At 43.8% G+C, this 18,628-nt stretch overlaps 1 protein-coding gene across 2 annotated transcripts; it reads right to left on the reverse strand.

Annotated features, from left to right (window-relative positions):
* Positions 1–2,986: 2,986 nt before the first annotated feature.
* Positions 2,987–18,222, reverse strand: PLD4 (phospholipase D family member 4). Of its 2 annotated transcripts, XM_010395955.4 has the most exons (12): positions 18,118–18,218; positions 17,438–17,621; positions 15,146–15,235; positions 12,774–13,012; positions 11,909–12,092; positions 10,386–10,506; positions 9,911–10,038; positions 9,542–9,742; positions 8,997–9,136; positions 5,854–6,019; positions 4,729–4,825; positions 2,987–3,484 (listed from the first exon to the last, which is right to left on the reverse strand). In XM_010395955.4, exons 3-12 carry the CDS (start codon positions 15,206–15,208, stop codon positions 3,276–3,278), a joined length of 1,548 nt encoding a protein of 515 aa, XP_010394257.2. In that variant the 5' UTR covers positions 15,209–15,235; positions 17,438–17,621; positions 18,118–18,218; the 3' UTR covers positions 2,987–3,275. The 2 variants fall into 2 exon arrangements, with proteins under 2 accessions (XP_010394257.2, XP_010394247.2); XM_010395945.4 differs by lacking the exon at positions 17,438–17,621 and having other exon boundaries at positions 18,118–18,222.
* Positions 18,223–18,628: the final 406 nt, after the last annotated feature.

Here is an 18,628-nt window from a genome sequence, read left to right on the forward strand (position 1 = left end):
CTCAGTCTCCTCCAGGCTAAACAGACCAAGTGACCTCACCCACTCCTCATATAGCTTCCCATCCAGACCCTTCACCATCCTTGTGGCCTCCTTTGGATGCTCTCTAAAGTCTTTTATTGTGGCACCCAAAACTGCTCACAGGACTCCAGGTGAGGCTGCCCCAGTGCAGAGCAGAGCAGAACAATCCCCTCAAACACAAAAACATTTTCCCAGGGGACTTTACTCACTAGTTCCCTGAGCAACCTGAAGTCAGCTCTCCTCCTGTCCAGAACTGAAGTTTTGCTGTCCCTTTTCCTCCTGTCAAAAGAGATTTTAAACTCAATTTCTTCGTGGTCACTGTGGCCAAGTCTGAACCTCCCCCAACACAGGTTTCAACTATTCCCACACATCCTATCACTGGATACCAGGAAGAAAGAATTGGCCCCTCCCTCTCCACTTCCCCTCCTCAGGAAGTTGCACCACCACAATCTACCTTGCAACTAAAGCCAACTTTCCTGGCCCTCTGCAGAGGTCTATGAGTCAGTGCCCATGACCCAACAGCTATCCTTTAGGGATTATGGGGATATTCATGACTGATATGGCATAAATGGTGGATGAAATGTTTTCTCAGTACCTGGATGAAAGCAACAAAGGTATGTTTTCTCTGGAACAGCTGGGAAAGGAAAATCCTGGGCAATGGCAGGGAGAAATGAGAACAGATAGTACTAAAGCTTTTGGAACAAGCTGGTGTCCAATGTGTGAAGCCAGGTGACTTTGTGGCCCTGTCAGTAGTCATAACCCATGGAGCCAGCTAGGTTCTGTCTTGCTGTCGTCTGCATTGCTGTCAGCAGTGCTGTAGCCACAAGGCACTGCACCAAACCAAGAGCTTTCAGAGATGATCCTACTGGGAGAGCAGTGCAGCAGTCCCTCCTGAAAGCCACTCTGGTAAAGCAGGGCCAGTTCACTCACCTTGTACTCCCTCACAACACAGGTACATGGGATGAGCTGATCAGAGGAGAGTATCCATGCTCAAGAGCCAAACTAGTGACTTTTTTCTAGACAGGAATACACCAATACTGACAAAAATCTGAACAGTCTGCAATCAGACTGGAAAATCATAGAATATTCTGAGTCAGAAAGGACCCGCAAAGTCCAATTCCTGGCTCTACACAGGAAAACCCCAAGAATCACACCACATGTCCACGAGTGTAGTTCAAATGCTTCTTAATGTGACAACTTCCCTGGGGAGTCATTTCCAGTGGCCAGCCACCCACTGGGTGAAGAACCTTTTCCTAATAACCAATCAGTCCAAGCATGATGCTAATGGATACCACTGGAGGCCCAGCTTAGGTTTGGTACAGTCCTTAGCTTGAAGAAATCACAATCTAAATGAAAGAGACAAGTAACAAATGAATGGATAAGGGCTATTATTAACCCTGTTTCATAAATGGAAAAGAACTGAGACTCAAAGCCTGCTTATAATTTACATGATAGTCTACCTTTCTAATAGAAAACAAGTAGATAAGAATCAAGGTATGAAGGGGCTTCAAAAGTCTCACAAGAAACCAGGGAAATAATCTCAAGTTCCTCTTAGATCCAGTTCATTGTCTTAATTGCAAACTCCCCACCCACCTCCCCCACACATAAAGGAAGCCAAAAGTGGTATCAGTAGAGAAAATAGAAGAGCACTCTCCTAAGCATCTATTTTTCTTTTATAAGCCAAACCTTAATCCACATGAGGCTTATATGGCCATAAGAAAATTTTGCCAGCTTGTCCAGAAGCTCTGTCCACTGAACAACTAATCCAGCACTGTCAGATTTGAGCTCACAAGAAGAGAAAGAAGTTTTCTTCTTACTCCTGCAATATCTATCCCTGCCAAAACAGAAAAACACATCTTGGAGTGCCACCTAGAGGAAGGCACTCCTCTACAGAAAATGGTTTTGTTGGTTGAAGATGTAAATTCTCACAAAGATTTTCAAGCTAACTCTAGTAAGGAAATAGGGGGTGAGAGCACAAAAAGCACCTGCATGTTCCTCAATATTTTGGCATGTATATGAATACTCACAAAATTCCAGTGATATCTGTACATGTAACTACATGGCTTAAAAAATCTGCCACAGGGACGAGAAGCATTGATTTGTAATGATGGATAACATACTCCAAGGAATCTTGGAAGTGTCTGAAGAGATAGCTAAGGAGCAGCATGGAAACCAAAAATGGAACATTGATGGGGGTCATCTCCAAAAGTCCTTATTAGTATGGAGATTTTTGTGTATTCACAGAGGTGTAAATCAATACCTAAGTCAATGACTCCACTCCCAGTGTCAGGCAGAGGTGCACAGCCCTGGCAAGGCTCATGGAGCTCCAGCCCAGTGTCACTCACACCACTCACAGCTGGAGCACGTGCCCTGCTCTCCTTTCCTGTCACTTCAGAAAGTCACCCAGGGCAGAGCAGTGGTGGATACAGATATAAGGCACCAGATGGCTCAGGGTTGTGGTCCCTGAGTGACTGCAGAAGGAAAGGCAGCCCAGAAACACCACACTACTCAGGGCCAGCACCAGGGCAGCCCAGAAGGAGCAAGGAGGCTCTACAAGCACTGCACACAGTGCAGGAGGAATGCCCTAGCCACAACAGCACCCATGTAGCAGCTTTGCTCTGCTCCCCCATCCTGTTTGCTGCACAAGACCGACATGCAGACACATCCAAACATCCCAAACTTTCAGGATTCCAGGGCAGCTGAGTTGGAAGCTGGCCCCAAGGTTTAAATCCCAGATATTTGTCTCTAGCAGCTAGCCTCAACACTTAGGTATTTCCCTGTATCTATAATTCCTAAATGCTTTTAAAAATCTGCCCTTGCTATTGTAGGTGATCATATACATGGCTCAAATCTTAAGGTGTCCAGGAGCTTATTAAAAATGTTTAAACACATGTAAGCAAACACCGTTAATGGAACATTTAGGTTGAAATATATAGTTTCCTAAGATAAAATAGCACAGCAATAATGATCTGTGTCTCTGATGTTTGCTTTAATATAAGACAGATTGCCATACAACACCGTATGCATTTCATTAACTCTGGGATGAGGTAATCACACAAAAAAATCAAACATCACACACTGACTAATGGTTTTGCAGGTAGAGTCAACTATCAGAAATTCTCATGTCATCAATATGGACACCACAAGAAAGTGATTTCTCTGACAAAGACAAAAAGAAGAGAGTTCCTTGATTTGCACGGAAACAAGATTCATGTACATTTTTTTGTTTCTATTTTAAATGTATATCTCAATTCACTTCAGAGTCTGCCTCTCCAGTTACAGTCTTTCTGTCCCTGCACATCTTCCAGATTCACCGCATATTTGGAATTCCAGTCTCGCTCAAAAAGATCTTTCAACTGTTCCTGGACCGGCTGTTGCCTTCTTTGCGGGTTGGTTGAATTCTGTTTGATAATTAGTCCCACGCCAGCTGTATCAGTGAAGTAGTTTTCTGACCAATTGGAAGTCCCTATGCAATGGAAAAGTAGCTGATTAGAAAACATTCATTTCTCAGTGTTCTGTTTGATCTCTGTGCTTTGTTGATTTGCTCTATGACTGCAAATCTCATTAGGACCAACAAGGCAGCAAAAATCAGGTCACCTCCTTCTTATACCAGACCTCAGGTTTCGGAAACCTGGTATTAACTGCAACCCTGAAGGCTCATAACCTTCTGATTCCTTACAGCCTGTGACAGAATGCACAAATCTACTCATAAACATGGTAATAAAGTGCAATATTTGAGGGGTAAAAGGGGTAAAAGCTGGTGTTTAACATGGGTGTTTAAAAAGTCTTTAATGGACTTAATTCTCTTTACTTGTTAAAGGAAAACAAAAGGAGAAACTAGACTCTTAATCCGTAAACCTTCAGGAGCTGTTCTGAGCTTGACATGCTTCTAAAACAGGCAAAACTGGGAATCTAGCTGCAGACATTGTCTAGGGCTCCCTCCAAAGCTACCTCAATTCAGAAAATCAAGCACTGTGAAAAATACACATTTTATCACTTAGCATGTCTCCTCATGATCTCCTTAGCCAGAAAAATCTGTCAATTCCAGAAGGTGCTTAGGCATGAAAACAAATTACGTGCATATCTGCCTTCAAGTATGAAACAAGTTATTAAAGTATTGAAGGCAATTGTAGCTGTAAACCCTCAGCCAGTTGGAAGATCAGGTTATTTGCTGGTGTGCATTGCTGGGAGGATGAGCTGGCCGAAATGACAGAGCACTTTCACATTCCCTTTTTGAGGGTTCCTAATAAAAGAGTGAAACGTAAACATCGTCCCAGTTTTCAGAACAGTTGACATTACTGTTTTCTCATTTCCTTTCCTAGAGTTCTGTTCAACAAACAGTGCATAGAATTAATTCCTCCCAGCAGTTCCTTTTTTATTAAAGCACGATAATGTTATATACTGGAGCACCAGCTATCCCAGCATCGTTCTGAGCACACGGGCTGTGAAATTCCCACTGTGCTTGTCACAGGCTGTGCATTCAGCCTTGTCATGCTCTGTTCCTAATGGTTCACAATCATATGAAATAATCTCTTACTGAACTTGACCTACATTATTGTCTTCTCTTCACATCTGTACTTCTGTACCTACAACACACTTTGCTTTATATGGCAAAATGAGGTATTTTTTACTCTTGCAGCTGACCCTGTCTCAGTCTCAGTCCAGTAGATCTGGAGATACTGTAAGTATTTGGAATAATGGAATACATACCGATGTAGGCTACTTTATCAGTGACCATGTATTTGTTGTGATTCACTCTCCCATGAGGAATGTTTGTGTGATTCAGAACAGGAACAATGAAGAGTTTCTGGAGGGAGAGAAATCAAAAATATAAACAGAAATACTAGAGTGAGGAACAGACTTCATGATTGGACAGTGCATGTTTTCTATAGTTTCAAAGAATATAGTATGGGAAGAACAGAAGAGAACATACTGCACTCTGTTATTAAATACACCATAAAAGAGATTTTACTCCTATCCAAGAAAACTAGCAAACAATACTTCCACTATACATAAAATTGGATAAGCAATTGAGATCAGATACAGATAATGTTTGCTTCACAATGTTCCATTAGTGGAACAGCTATTATCATTACAGGGCAGACAATTAGATGCAGTTTTAGGCAGCTGTTTAATAGATCTGCATTTACCACTGATTGCTGCTCTTATTTTGTGTGAGAATGGGCTGATCACAGACACGAGGGGTACTGCAGGCAACTATAATGCCTAACTTGTTGTGTTAACTCTTACCAAAAACTACATTTTTGTCCCTTTTTAGTTTTTTTTTCTGAAACCCACGCCTCCTTCTGTGGTGTCTCTCTGTTGTGGTTACTGCATCATGTTGGGAGCATTCACACCATCCCCACTCCACTTGATGCATTCCAGCCTAATGCCTATGGCCTGTGTGCAATATTTAGTGTTCAAAAATAGGTCTATCTATATAGGCAGAGAGCAGATCTCTCAATTCAAAAAAAACTGATAGCAATTAGACCCATTTAAAGTACTCCATGCAGGAAAAGGTCTCTGAGAGGACCACTAAGTTATCATATAAACTGTTACTGTCACAGTGCTCAGCAAAAGCAACTGCCAGGATAATGTCTCAAGTGCCACAGCCAGGCACATCCCTGATATCACTCATAGCTTGAAATAGCTGCTTCCTCAAAGATTATATATTGGGCCTCTTTTTCACAAGAATGTGAAGCAGTCACTGCAAAAACAGACAACCTGCTTCTCTAAAAGCTAATATTTGTACACACAAACTGCATCTTAGTCTCAAAAACCAGTATGGGGCCATATCCTCAAGCTGTCTCTCCAAAATCAGGTTTGTTATCATACCACTTCGACACTGATGTGGGCATGTGGGTTGTTGAGAGCACGCAGGGACCTCAGATAGTGGAGCATGGCTGGGTCAGTGTATGCCCAGCAGCTGACCAGAAGCCGGACTTGCACTCTGTGGTTGAAAGCTGCACGTCTCAGGGCGTTGTCAATGGCTGGCCAGTATCTGCAGAAAAGGAGGTGCAAAAAGGGATATTTTTTTAAACAGTTCAGTAGAAAGCTGTGACAATAAACTGAGACTACAAGTGATGATGCACAGATGGGATCTCTGATGTCTAGTAAGTAAAGCACTTGTGGCTTCCCTGGAGGTACAAACAAGATTTCTGCCTTCTACCAAGTCCGTTCTTTTCACAGAACGTGTTTTGAGACCTCCAGACTCTGCCAAATTGGGGTGAAATTCCTCAAAAATTTAAAGCTTAGTAGAGTGCACATACACAGATACAGCATGGTTTCACCATGCTCATTTCCTAGGAAACTAAAGATAACAATAGCAACTCCAGGGTAAAACCTGTTCGTACAGCCCAGAGTAAAAAGGGCAGTGCAGAGCCCAGAGGAAAGTCTAAGAACCATTTTGCAGAATATGGCCTTTCCAGGGCCCTGGAGACTGTTTCCAGTGTTTGCAGTGGTCCTGTGCCATCAGCTAGTGTGGGCAGGCTCTACCCCTCCCCACTCCTCCCTGCCCTTGTCATGTGTCCCCAAGGTAATGGACACGGCTGTGCTCTCCGTGTTCCCTGAACAGGGGAAAATCCATTTTCCTGACACTTGTGTTGGCAGGAGCTGTGGGGAACATTTTTAACATCCTTCACCCAGCTACACAACACTAAGAGCTGGACAATGTACATCCTAGGGCTAGTAACTCCAAACCCCCACATGGCATTTTCATTCCGTAGATCCTAAAAAATGCTGTACGGAGGGAGACGACCATGTTTAGTACAGATTGGAGGGCTGATACAGAGAGAGGTTTAGCATTTGCTCACAGTCCCATGAGCAATGATGAATTAATTTGCCTAACTTAATCCTTTTGGTCTTATGTACAAAGGCCTGAATTATCTAATCCTCCCCTGTGCATCGTCCTATTGCGATCAATGGCCTGGCCACATGCTCTGAGGCTCAGGCTTGACTTATAGATCCTGAAAAACTTGGAAAATCATGCTATTTGAAATGCAATTTTTGAATGGTTTCAATTTTTCAAATACATCAGTTTCCAGTTGATTAACACTCAGGCATTAGACAGCAGCTTTGTTTCCTCTGCCTCAGCTGCTGGAGGAACCTAACCTGAACTAATCAGCTTCAATTCATGGCACTACAGCTGGTTGCTGTGGAGATAGCCCGAGGCCCTGCACTGCTTTCCCTGGGCCTTTCAAACTCGTTTGCATCTGATCAGCCCTAGATGTCACAAACTGTGGATTAAGCCTTCAGATGAAGAATAAGGAGTATTAACTCACTCAATCCTAAGGGGGAAAAGAGACTTTTCTGGGCTTATTCTTGGCTAAAATCAGAAGATGAGAAACCCAGAGACTCAACCATACAACACAGAAACTGAAAATCCTCTGAGCTGTTTGATTTATTAAATATATCCTCCAAGTAGAAGCTAGTCTTGAGATTTTGTTTCTTGGACAGTAGAATTATCTGTGTCTCTCTATTATTCTAAAATCTTCCCCAGAACAAGCTGTTGCCCCAGCTGAACAACAGAGGCTTTACACAGTTGTGACAGAGGACATAATGCATGGTATCATTCTGGCTAAGTGGCAGTCTAGAGCTTACCCTATTCAGCAAGTCATGTTGTACATAATTATTTCACTTGAACTTCTTTCTCAGATTATTTAGATGGTTGGTAAACTCAGAAATGTTATAAGCAGATAATTCAGAGCACTTGGTTGCATGTAAACACCCTAATTCAAGCATATCTAAGAGGATTTGGGAGTCTTAGTGATGCCCCATGACTGACTAACTTTCCATGTTGCTCAGGTTTGGGTTCATGTGCAGAGTCTGCATCGTTCTGCTGTGACCTTGGGCAGTCTCTGGGACCGTGGCAGTGGTTCACCACACGCAGGCTCAAGGCCAGGCTGGATGGGGCTTTGAGCAACCTGGTCTAATGAAAGGTGTCCCTGCCCATTGCACAGGAGGGGAGAAGCTGGATGGTCTGTAACCCAAACCATTCTATGATTCTGTGATTACTCCAGATCACCACTATCACCTTCTCTCTGAAGCTGCTGCTGGAACTTAGGTGGAATTATTAAAAACAAAACAAAACAAAACAGAAACCCCCAAACAACAACAACAACAAAAAACCACCAAGCCTCAAACAAACAAAAAACTCCAGGAGTTTCTTTTAGAGGCTGTTTCAGCTCTCACTGCAAAGGTCAGGACAGTCAAGAACCACCCTCTAAAAAATGGGTCAAGTGCATCAAGCAGGAAATAGAGCAGGAAACCAAGACTCTTCAGAAGTAAAGGACATCAAGAAAGAAAAACAGGAGCAAGAAAGGAGAGCACAACAATGTTTTCTCTGAAAAATCTGATGTCAGATATATTTCTGGTGTTCCCTTTCCCCTCTCTATTCATAAAGCTGCTGTGTTGAATTTTGGAGGATGCTGTACCTGACTGTCCCTAGTCTGGCACTTCACAGCTTTCCTGCTGTGCGTAGAGCACAGGAGGCTGCTCTAAAACACCAGCAAAGCACACAGGTGTTGGATACAATCCTTCCTGCAGCATCAGGATTGGACTCACAGAATCCTAGGATTGTTAAGGCTGGAAAAGACCTTTAAGATCATCAAGTCCAACTCAGCCCAGCACCAGCACCATGTTCACCACTAAACCATGTACTCAAGTGCCATATCCACAGATTTTTTAAACACTTTCAGGGATGGTGACTCCCTGGATAGTCTGTTCCAATAGTTGACAACCCTTTCCATGAATTTCTTTTCCCTAATATCCAATCTAAACCTCCCCTGACACAACCTGAGGCCATTTCCTCTCATCCTGTACTTTGGTACCTGGGAGGCACAGTCCATGGGATAATTGTGAATGCAGAGCAAAGCCTCAGTTCTCTCCACTCTGAATATTTTAATTGCAGAAGGAAGGGAATCATATTTTTTTTCTTTATGTAGTGCAAGTAACTGATTTGCTCAGGATTCAAATTGTACCTTTTTGGATGAACGAAACGGCTGGTAGGGAAATATTCCATAACAGAAACATAGACAAACTTCTCTGCCTGACTGATAATACTGAGTATGGCATAGAGGTCATGGGTGCGACCTTCTGGACAAAATGCTGGAGGGGAAGCCTGTAAAAAAAAAGAAAACACATAGATCAGTGATTTAATTAATTTTTTTCTCTCAGGCTTCGACTCATTTGTGTTTAGACTTGTCTAGTTTTCATTAAAATATCACAAAACACTTGAGATGGACCACCATCTTTCCTCATGCCTTCCATGTCCTGCTGGGTCAGATACTTATTGATACATTGAGCCTACAGGTGACTAAAAGAGACCTGCACACTGTTCCTGCCATACAATTTGAAAGCTAATGCTGGGGTTATCCCTATTCTTTGAAAAGTTCCAGAGAAACCTAAGGAACAAATTATTATCCACCTGGAACACAAGCAACTGAGGAGGATTGCTGAAGAACCTTTTCTGCTCAATCCTTAAACACAGCTTACAGTCTGTCATGTTATTTTCAAAGGTACTTACAGAAAAATAGGTTTCTGTCAAGATTCCATTAAATTCTACTTCCAGAGGCCGACGATTGTTAATGTGGGTAGAATAGTTAAGAGGCCAAGGGAATGGGATGGTTGCATTAGGATATCCAACATCCCAATAGGTACTAAACGTTTTCCAGAGGTCTTTGGCCAAGCAGCTGCAGTTATACATCACAGCACCAAACTCTTTCACCTGCAAAGAGAGCAAGCTGTGTCACAGCCCCAGAAGGAGCCACCTCCAGGGCTTTCTTTGCTGTTTCTTCCACACTGGCGATATTTTACATTATTATAATTTTTCTCTGTTATCTGCGAGGACATGAATTTTCCCCCAGATTTTTGAATATGCAGCAGCAGAGGTTACCTGAGATAAAGATCTCCAGTCCATGTTTGCACTACCAATATATACGTGTTTCATGTCTATTATCCAGAATTTGCTATGCAACACTCCTCCTGTCAAATGTCCAAAATCAATCTTTTTCACGTGAGCGCCTAAAGAAAGAGGGGGAGGGGAACAAGGAGTTTAGATATAGCATGGAGATGGTTCCTTGACAGCCAGAATATGTCTGCATGTCTGACTCTTGCAGGTAGTAATAACTACCAAAATTCACAATCTCTCATTCCTGGAAACACAGTAACTTCTAAAAAATACACAAAATGTGAATTTTCAGGAAAATCCTAAAGAGACACAGACAAAAACCATGAATTAGTGAACAGATAGTGCTTATCCTGTGAACCCATGCAAGCACCACACCAGAAGAGGCCTTGGAGACCAGTTTACCTAGGTGCCCTTTTACAATATGGAATCTCTGAGTGGATCACTGAAGGGAAATAATTACCTTTTTCCGCTAAAAGCTCGAGGTCCCTTGATTTTGTAGCCAGAGTTGGTGAACTTGCTGCAATATACAAAGAGACATTCTCTGCGAGTAACCTCTCAAACCTCTGCAGAATATCTTCACCCTGTGTGGTACATTGTTATTTTTTAAATTTTATTACAGAATGTTTAGTAAGATATATGCAAGTCCAGTGTTACTAATGGGTGCTTCCTTTGAAGAACCCCTGTGCAAAGCAGGTCAGAAATTTCACCTATTTCAGGAGTGTTTCAAGTAAAGAGGGAATAAAGATTTTGATCCAATGTATGAATCAAAGTTTATTTTCTGTCATTTAATGCTATTAGATGTAAGGTTTAAAAGTATGACCATAAACATCCCAGAGTTGAAAGGTGAATGTCCCAGTGAAAATCAGCTGCTGGACCCTGATGCTCAACAGATGTGTGGGGTTATTTCTCCCTGAGGATAAAGGTGACAGAGACTGTCCAACACTGAGCTGTCCCTTAGCAGAGACAGGGCTCAGCCTTACATCTGCCACTTTTACTTCTTCTCGTGTGCAGTTAATGGCACCTTATACCACCAGAAACACCTAGGGAGGAAGATAAGTGGAGCAGCCCCAGAGCCCGTGAGGACAGTGAGGAAGATGTGCCAGGAGGGAGGCAGAGACTGGGCCCACAGTAATAACCAGGCCAGCATGTGGTACTTCAGCAAACAGCAGAATTCCCGACACAACTAAGCTCCATTCCTGCCTGAAACAGCGTGCCCTTGTCCCATCTGTTTTTCAGAACAGTCCCCCAGACCCTGCTCAGGATTGTCTGGGAGTTTGCTAGCTGCCACAGGCTGAAGTGGAGCCAAGGGACAATTAAACATGATGGGTGGTTGCAAGGTGAGGCTGTGCCATGGCCTCTGTCATTTATTTTTGGTGGTAGAGCCAGAAAGGTCACGCAGGAACCCTGACCACTCAGGGTGCCCAGGAGGAGAACCCTGCAAAGGAGAGGGAGCCTCCTTAGCTACTGTCCAATGTCCTCCTTAGTTGTCCAGTGTCATGGCTCCAGGACAGCTGCCCAGTGGGTGGATGCAGGTCCTGTGTCTGCACACAGGGGAGAAGCAGCCTCTGCAGCTGTCAGAAGTCCCTGAGCAGACTTTGCTTCCTGACCCTTCCCACTAACCAGTGGGAATTGGCACCATCACTCATGTACACGGAATCCTGTAGGCTCCTCAGCTCTGCCACTGCCTGCCCCTTTCACAGGTCAGCCATCCACAGGGTGAATGTGGGTTTGAGGCTGACAGCTGCTCGCTCTTAAAACAGCATAAAAATACTTAGAGACATGGGCAGAGCCCAGATGGAGTCTAACTTGACTGGAGGAGGAAGGTTGGAGTGTTGCTTCAGAACAGCATGGAAAACCTTCCTGGGTTTGCAGGAGGAGTCAAGCAATGTCTCTGGGAGACAGACCACACAGCCAACCTGCCCTTTGCCACATGTACATGAGGAAAAACAACCACAGACATGCTTGTTGTTGATTTTAGCTTACCTGCTTGGAAGAGGAGTCATTGACACTGATATCCTTCCCAGTAAGAGACCAATAGTAAGAAGCTACATGAACTTTTTCCTGGGCTAGATCAAGCAGTCTCTTCCAGGCTTGGTACAAGGGTTTGGCTGCGGTGCTGTTTATCTCAAAGGGTAAGTCATAAGGAATATTTTCCACAAGTTCAAAGCTGCAATGGCAATTGCATTTTGTGAAACAAGTGACTGTGACCCTAACAGGACACCAAGCACCTGTCAGGCCACACAGTTGGCCATGCTGCATGTCAATCTCCACAGCAAACAAACTGAGCTGGACAAACAGGCTGGGAGTGCTTTCTACCCCTAGTTTTTATAGCCAAGCTTATATTGTACAGTGTCCTCCCTAATTCAGCAAAACAGCTTCTCAATACCCACTCTGAAATCTGTTTATTTTACCATGCCTAAGATATAGAGAAAAGCAAACCCCCTTAGCTGAATGTCACTTAGGTAACTCTTCACCCTCTCCCAGCACAGATATTCCCTGCCCCTCCAGCCTCTGAGAAAGGCTGCTTTGCCAGCTGGTCACTCTGCTGCCTCCCACTGCTGCCACAAAAGGAGGATGGCCTGGAGGTGGCAGAGGAGCAACTGAGCTGAGCTAAACATACAAGCACAGGACTGGGAGAGGAGCTGTGACACTGCCCCTACTGCCCCTCACAGCAGGCAACTACCAATTACCCAGTGCCTAAACAACACCCCCACTCTTCCCAAATTAGTGGTGCTTCATCACTTATGATACAACAGGAAGAGAATAAAACCCTTGCTGATATTATCAGCACTGTAACTATTTCTCCATCTGGTGATGACTTCTCCAAGTGCCATCTAACCTGACTCACCTGCAGGAGTCATTGGATCTCTTGGTGTCCTCCTCAGTTATTGTGGTTCTTGGGAGATCTCTGTAGAGTCCTTCTTCCTCTGGGAGATCTCCGTAGAGTCCTTCTTCCTCCTCCACCTTTCTGTAAATGCTGACAACTGCTGCTTCTTCTCTGTTAGGATCAACTGTGCTGTCCACACTCATGAAGTAAAGAGCCATCAGGACAAGACTAAGCATCAAAATTGCCCCTAAGATTTGAAACTGGAACAGGACCCACAGAAAAGAGAAGATTTAAGTGATCACCAAGACACTGAAGCACCAGCTAATGGATGACTACCTGTGCAGGTGAATAAATCACAGTCTTTGAAGAGGAGATCTGCTTGCAGCTACTAGCAGATGGTGTTCTTAGATGCAGCACTGAAAGTGAGGAACACCTGTTCAAGGTCTGCTTGGATGGGGCCCTGAGCAACCTGATCTAGTTGAAGATGTCCCTTCTTTCTGTGGGTGGTTGGACTAGATGACCTTTAAAAGGTCCCTTTAAACTCAAATGAGGTGCAGTGAAAAGGACCAAAACGTGCCAAAATTATTCACATTGAAATCCCGAACTCAGGGAAGAAAGGTAAACAAAGAGACAGGAGAAGATATTGAACAAATGAAATGCTAAAAGAAAGAAGAGAAAATTCTGAAACGAAGTGAAAACAATAAAAGCGAATGGGATGAAGTGCAGTGAAATGGACCGAAGCTTGCCCAATTGATCCTCATTGAAATCACAAGGTTTCATTTCAGGAAAGGAAATGAAACCTTGAAATCAGAGAACCAAGTGGAACAAACACTCTGGAAAGGAGATATGATAAAATAAAATGCACTTGGGGAAAAAAAAAAGAAAATTTGGAAATGGATTTGAGTTGGTTTTTGTGAAGACCGTGATTTTAGTTCAGTTTTTTGGTTTAATTTTTTTGTGCCAACATATCTATCCCTTGTTTTTTCCCAAGCCTTATGATTAATTTGACATTGATTAACTTTATTTTTGCACAAGACCAATGGATGTTCAACAAAATTTCTACCAAAATCAAAATAAGGAAATTTCTAACACAAGATTAGCTGTGGGATCAAGCCAAGCATTACCATAAAAAGGAAATTTATGAAGTCAGGGGAGAAAAAACAGTTCAGAAATTGTCAGAGGCAGAAACACATTTTGTGGTTTCTGAACATGTTCTGGTTTTGTCTTAAACCTCCCTTAAGTGAAACTACACAAATCTTAATTATCTGTGTGAACAGTATTCCCATGTCATTCTAGTGTGGTGAGTTAGTTTCGTTTCCCTTTTGCTGCACTTTTATTTTTTTTCCTGAATGTAGATGGAAAAAAATAAAAACAGCCTGGCTACCTGGTAGATTCAGATCTGCAGTCCAGCCACTCACATGCAGAAAAGCATAGCACCAGTCTCTAAATGCTGCCCTGTACTGAGCAGGAAAAACAACCAACCACGCATGCAGATCTATTTCCCCCAAATAATTATCATGTCTGGCTCCCCATGGCAATTCTTGGGAGCTGGGACCATCCACCACCAGTGACAGGCAACATGCACTTCAGAGCTGAGCTTCTGAACTTCCAGGCAGGAGAATCGAGTCTGGGGTGGTCGTGAGGCACCCACCATAGCCATAAATCTGAGCTCCCAAAAGGGCACATGGGAAAACTCCACAGAAATCACTTGCCTCTGGAAGTTTCTGTTTCAGATTCTATGTGGATAACACTTCTTGTTTTTAATTTTGCTCTGCTTTTCTCAAAATCTACAGTCCTGACATCGATTTCAGGCAGTGATTTTAATTAAATAATCATTTTTAAACTATCTACTTAAATTTTGACCCTCTGGCTTGTTCTCTGCCTCATCAAGGGCAAAAAAAACCCTCACTCATTTTTAACAGCTCTGCATTTCATCACATGAACACATTAGCAAGACTTAAACATTGCCCAGGTTTTAGAAGACATTTCAAGGTAAGAAATCTATTTTGAAGTCACATCGTAGCTGTCACCATGCTACACACTGTGATGTCCAGGTACTCTGGGCATGTTGAATAAGTGAATAAATGAATACATGAATAAATGCTGTGCCAATGGTGGAAGTGAGGCTGTTTGTACGAGCATGATTTCCTTGTCCTGAGCCAGACAGAGCTGCAGGATTTAGCTCCACATTACTCCCTCTGGGCAAGGTTTGATCAGTCTACCGGATAAATCAATGAGAGTTTTGTTACTCACTTGTTTACAAATAGGATTGAAACCTACACAGATTTCTGAAATGGGCAATAAGATCATTCTTCTTAACCTGTTATTTCTTTTCAGAAATGTCAGCGCAATCTCAGTTCTTGTAAGCAAATGTGGTGTATCCCAGTAATTACCGTTTTGACGTCTTTTTGATTGTTCACGCCTAATTTCATGTTGGAGGACTCATTAAACATCATGGATGTTTTTAATGCTTTTTTCACAACCTGAAAAACAGAAATGTATGCAAAGGGAAAAATAAAGCTTTATGACAACATTTGTGTATAGCCAATTACAGACAAAAAGTGCGGGTTACTGCCACTGCTTTACACAGTGCTCTGAGATTTAAGTATGGATCTGTGCAACATCCTCCCAGTATTATGGGTCTTGAGTGACATTAACAGATTCCAAAGTGACAGAGAGACAGGTCCCTGCAGTTTTTCCCCGTTGCTGTCTACACACAAAAATCCCTGCAGTAATTAATGTGTAAACAACTGCATGGCTGCCTCTTCCAGCCATCCTTCAACACCCACCCAAACATATTTGCCAACAAGCAGTAATTAAATGCAGAAGCTGTGGGTGATAGTGTGCAGCATCAGTCTCATCTTGCATGTGACTCTGTCAGGCTCCTGCTCTCTTCCCGTGCCTGTGAGTTGTCTTCAATGCCAGCGTGTCTTCCAGAAGTGACTCTGTTAAGGGGACAGGGACCAGGCTGAAATACAAACTCCCCTGTTGCGGCCATGACTCTAGAAAATCAGTTGTCTTCTTCTCCTCAGACAGTATTTCTCCAATCTTGTGTTACCACCAGCAGAGGCAACCGTAAGAGCAAATACCAAAATATGCCAAAACTCACAGCAGATGGTCAGGCAAGGGGAGTTGGCACTTGCCTCTTTCACCTTCTCAAAAACTTGACACATGCCCAGCAGGTCATGAATCATCCCTGCATTGGCAGAGGTGAATTTACCCCACAGGAGCCAGCTGACATTTTTCATTCTCAGAAGCAAGAAGCAGATCCTGGGGTACAGCAGATCTCAGAAGGTGCTACCAGATGATACCACCACCTGCCCAGTCCCTGAACAACTGCTTCAGACCTGTGAGCTGCTGGGCATTTGCAGCCTGGAGGATGAACCTGCTGCAGTGCTATTGGATATGCAGTCGCTCCAGGGGTGGCCACACTCAACTTTTAGGTAGGAAGGATCCTGCCAGACGTGTCCCATCCATCTTGCCATGTGTTCACAGCTGTTGTCACCTGAACTGGGTGGGTTTATGGTGTCTGCCTTCCCCCAGCAGTAAAGCAGCATGGCTGTACACGTTCCATGCTGCATCCAACTCCTGCCCACTCCACCTTTCAGTATGGATGCTGTGACTGTGTGGAACAAGCAGGGGTTGGACACTGCCCAGACACAGCCCCAAAGGCTTCTGTGGGACCCAACTCACAGGTACTGGTGGAGCTGAACCACAAAGGTGGAGGATGTCTTGGAAGACAGGGGAGGTGGGTCTGAAACAGTGACTTGGGGAACACAGGGGTGTGAAAAGGGAGGGCCTGTGGTAAAAGACCAGATGAGAGAGAATGACGAAGATGGAAAAGGTGGACAGGTAAGAAAAGGTATAAACACTCCTGCTTAAAAGCATACTAGAGCTGCAGAGCAGAAAGCCATGTTTCCATTTCAAGACCTGCTTGTTGTTATCAGCTGTAATCACTGTAGCAGGGCCCACTTCCCAAAGCAGTTTTACTTACACTTTTCACTGTCACTTCCTTTTGCTGCCCCAGGCTCAGCTGCAAGCTTTTACACTAGACATAGTTACAAGTGCATGCAGATAAACATCCCTTCTCCCAGACCCAGAGAAATGGAGTGGCTGCCAGCAGTGAAGGACAGTTGGCCATTTCCATACCTCTGAAGTCCCAGTTCATGTTTTAAGCACAATATAAAGACCCACTGTCTTACCTCAAAGAGCTGACAGTCCAAGCAGGTGGGGGATATAACCTACCACACAGTGAAAGTGTGTGACAGCAACACACATGAGAGGAAGTGGTCACATACCCACCCAGGAAACTTAGTGGGAAGAAAGGCAAGAAAGAGCAAGAGAGAAGATGTGAGAGTTGGGTGGGAAACTGAGGCAAAGGAATTTTAAAGGAGGAGGAGAAAGGCAGCTGACAAACAGCAGCAGCCCTTCAGGCTGGGCCAGGAGAGCCTACTGAGGCTGCAGGTCACACTCCACAGCCCGTGGCTTTGGCACAGATAACCCAATCAGCTGGGCTGGCCAGGAACAAACAGCCACCGTGGATACTTCTCATCACAGAACTGGAGCTGAGAGGTGTCGCCTTGTCCCTCTGGCTCCTGAAGTCACATTTGGTAATGTCTTGTTAAGAAACTGCAGGTGTCAGTGCTCTTAGAGCCACGTGATGGCCTCAGACAGATGGAGCTTACCAGAAACAACTTGTTTCGCTTCTCTTTTTCAGCAACAGTTACAAAATGTCTTCAAAAAGCAGCATTTTTCTTAAAATATGAAGGTGAACAGATCTCGTATGTGCTGTGATAGAACCATCTACATTCTGTTCAAACAAAGCCCTTCTTGATGTCTTTGACTGGTGATGGGTTGGAGTCCCACCTGCTGTACAGAAGCCATGAGAACTGCTCTGAAACAGGCAGTTTAATTTTCAAGAAGGAAAACATCACAGACTCAACCAGAAATCCTAAGAATAATATTGTAGCTAGTCAGCAATTAACTCTGGCTCCCTCGAAGCTTTCAGGGATCTGCCAGCTGCCAATTTCAATGACTGAAGTTCAGCCAAGAGCAATAAATACAAGCACTACTTAGCATTGCTTCACAGGCTGGGACACCAGCTAATGCCAGTCTGCTGAGTACCCACAGGACACTGCTGTTTATAACATTAAGGTTGCTTTCTCCTTGCCTGCACAATACCTCTTGGTACTTCTTCACCAGAAACAAACTGTGTCAGACTTGGAATTCCAAACACAAGAATGTGATTTTTCACTATACAAAATCCTCCCCAGGAGCTGTTTGAAGTTCCTCAGGCAAACAAGGTGCGTTCATCTCTCCATGGCCACCCCCCTGCTCTCTCAAGATGATGACAAAATGTACTTACCATCCTGGAAGGTCTCCTCCTGTGCGGATGTCCCACTGCACTCGGATGTTACTCCCAGCCTTGTGTACAAGAGGCAGTGCTCAATGCCCTTCATCAGCACATTTGTTCAGGGTTCTTCTTGGTTTTTTTCCCCTCCTGCTGTAAATCACTTCCTCTTAGACACTGAGTTTCACAACATGCACTGACAGGGTGCTAAGTTACCATCCAGTTGTTGTGACCCAGTTCTTAGACCCCAGGTCCTGATCTTCACCTGTTTGCCATAACTTGCTATGTTGGATGGCAAAGCTCCCACTCAGTGGTGTAAAGTCAGAGTCCAGATCAGCATGAGAAGATACTGTTTGAAAGGACTGCTCAGCTTTGGTGCTGTTAGCAACCCAAACCTGGCACTATTCTTAACTGCATTATTCTTAACCCACCAGAAGCTTCATTTTAAGCAGACAAACAAACCCTCCAAAACAACCTCTCTGCAAAGGTTTTCTTGAAAACACTTTCCTGCTCAGTCATGCTTGGA

Source organism: Corvus cornix, chromosome 5, assembly GCF_000738735.6.
Source record: "Corvus cornix cornix isolate S_Up_H32 chromosome 5, ASM73873v5, whole genome shotgun sequence".
NCBI classification, from domain to species: Eukaryota; Metazoa; Chordata; class Aves; order Passeriformes; family Corvidae; genus Corvus; species Corvus cornix.

Bases quoted from the DNA above. Each gene is read 5' to 3' on its own strand.
- PLD4 (XM_010395945.4), bottom strand. The intron at 10,507-11,908 runs GTAAGCTAAAAT...TGTACCACACAG, and splicing joins ATGACTCCTCTTCCAAGCAG to GGTGAAGATATTCTGCAGAG. The intron at 3,485-4,728 runs GTATGTATTCCA...TCCATTGCATAG, and splicing joins TGATAAAGTAGCCTACATCG to GGACTTCCAATTGGTCAGAA.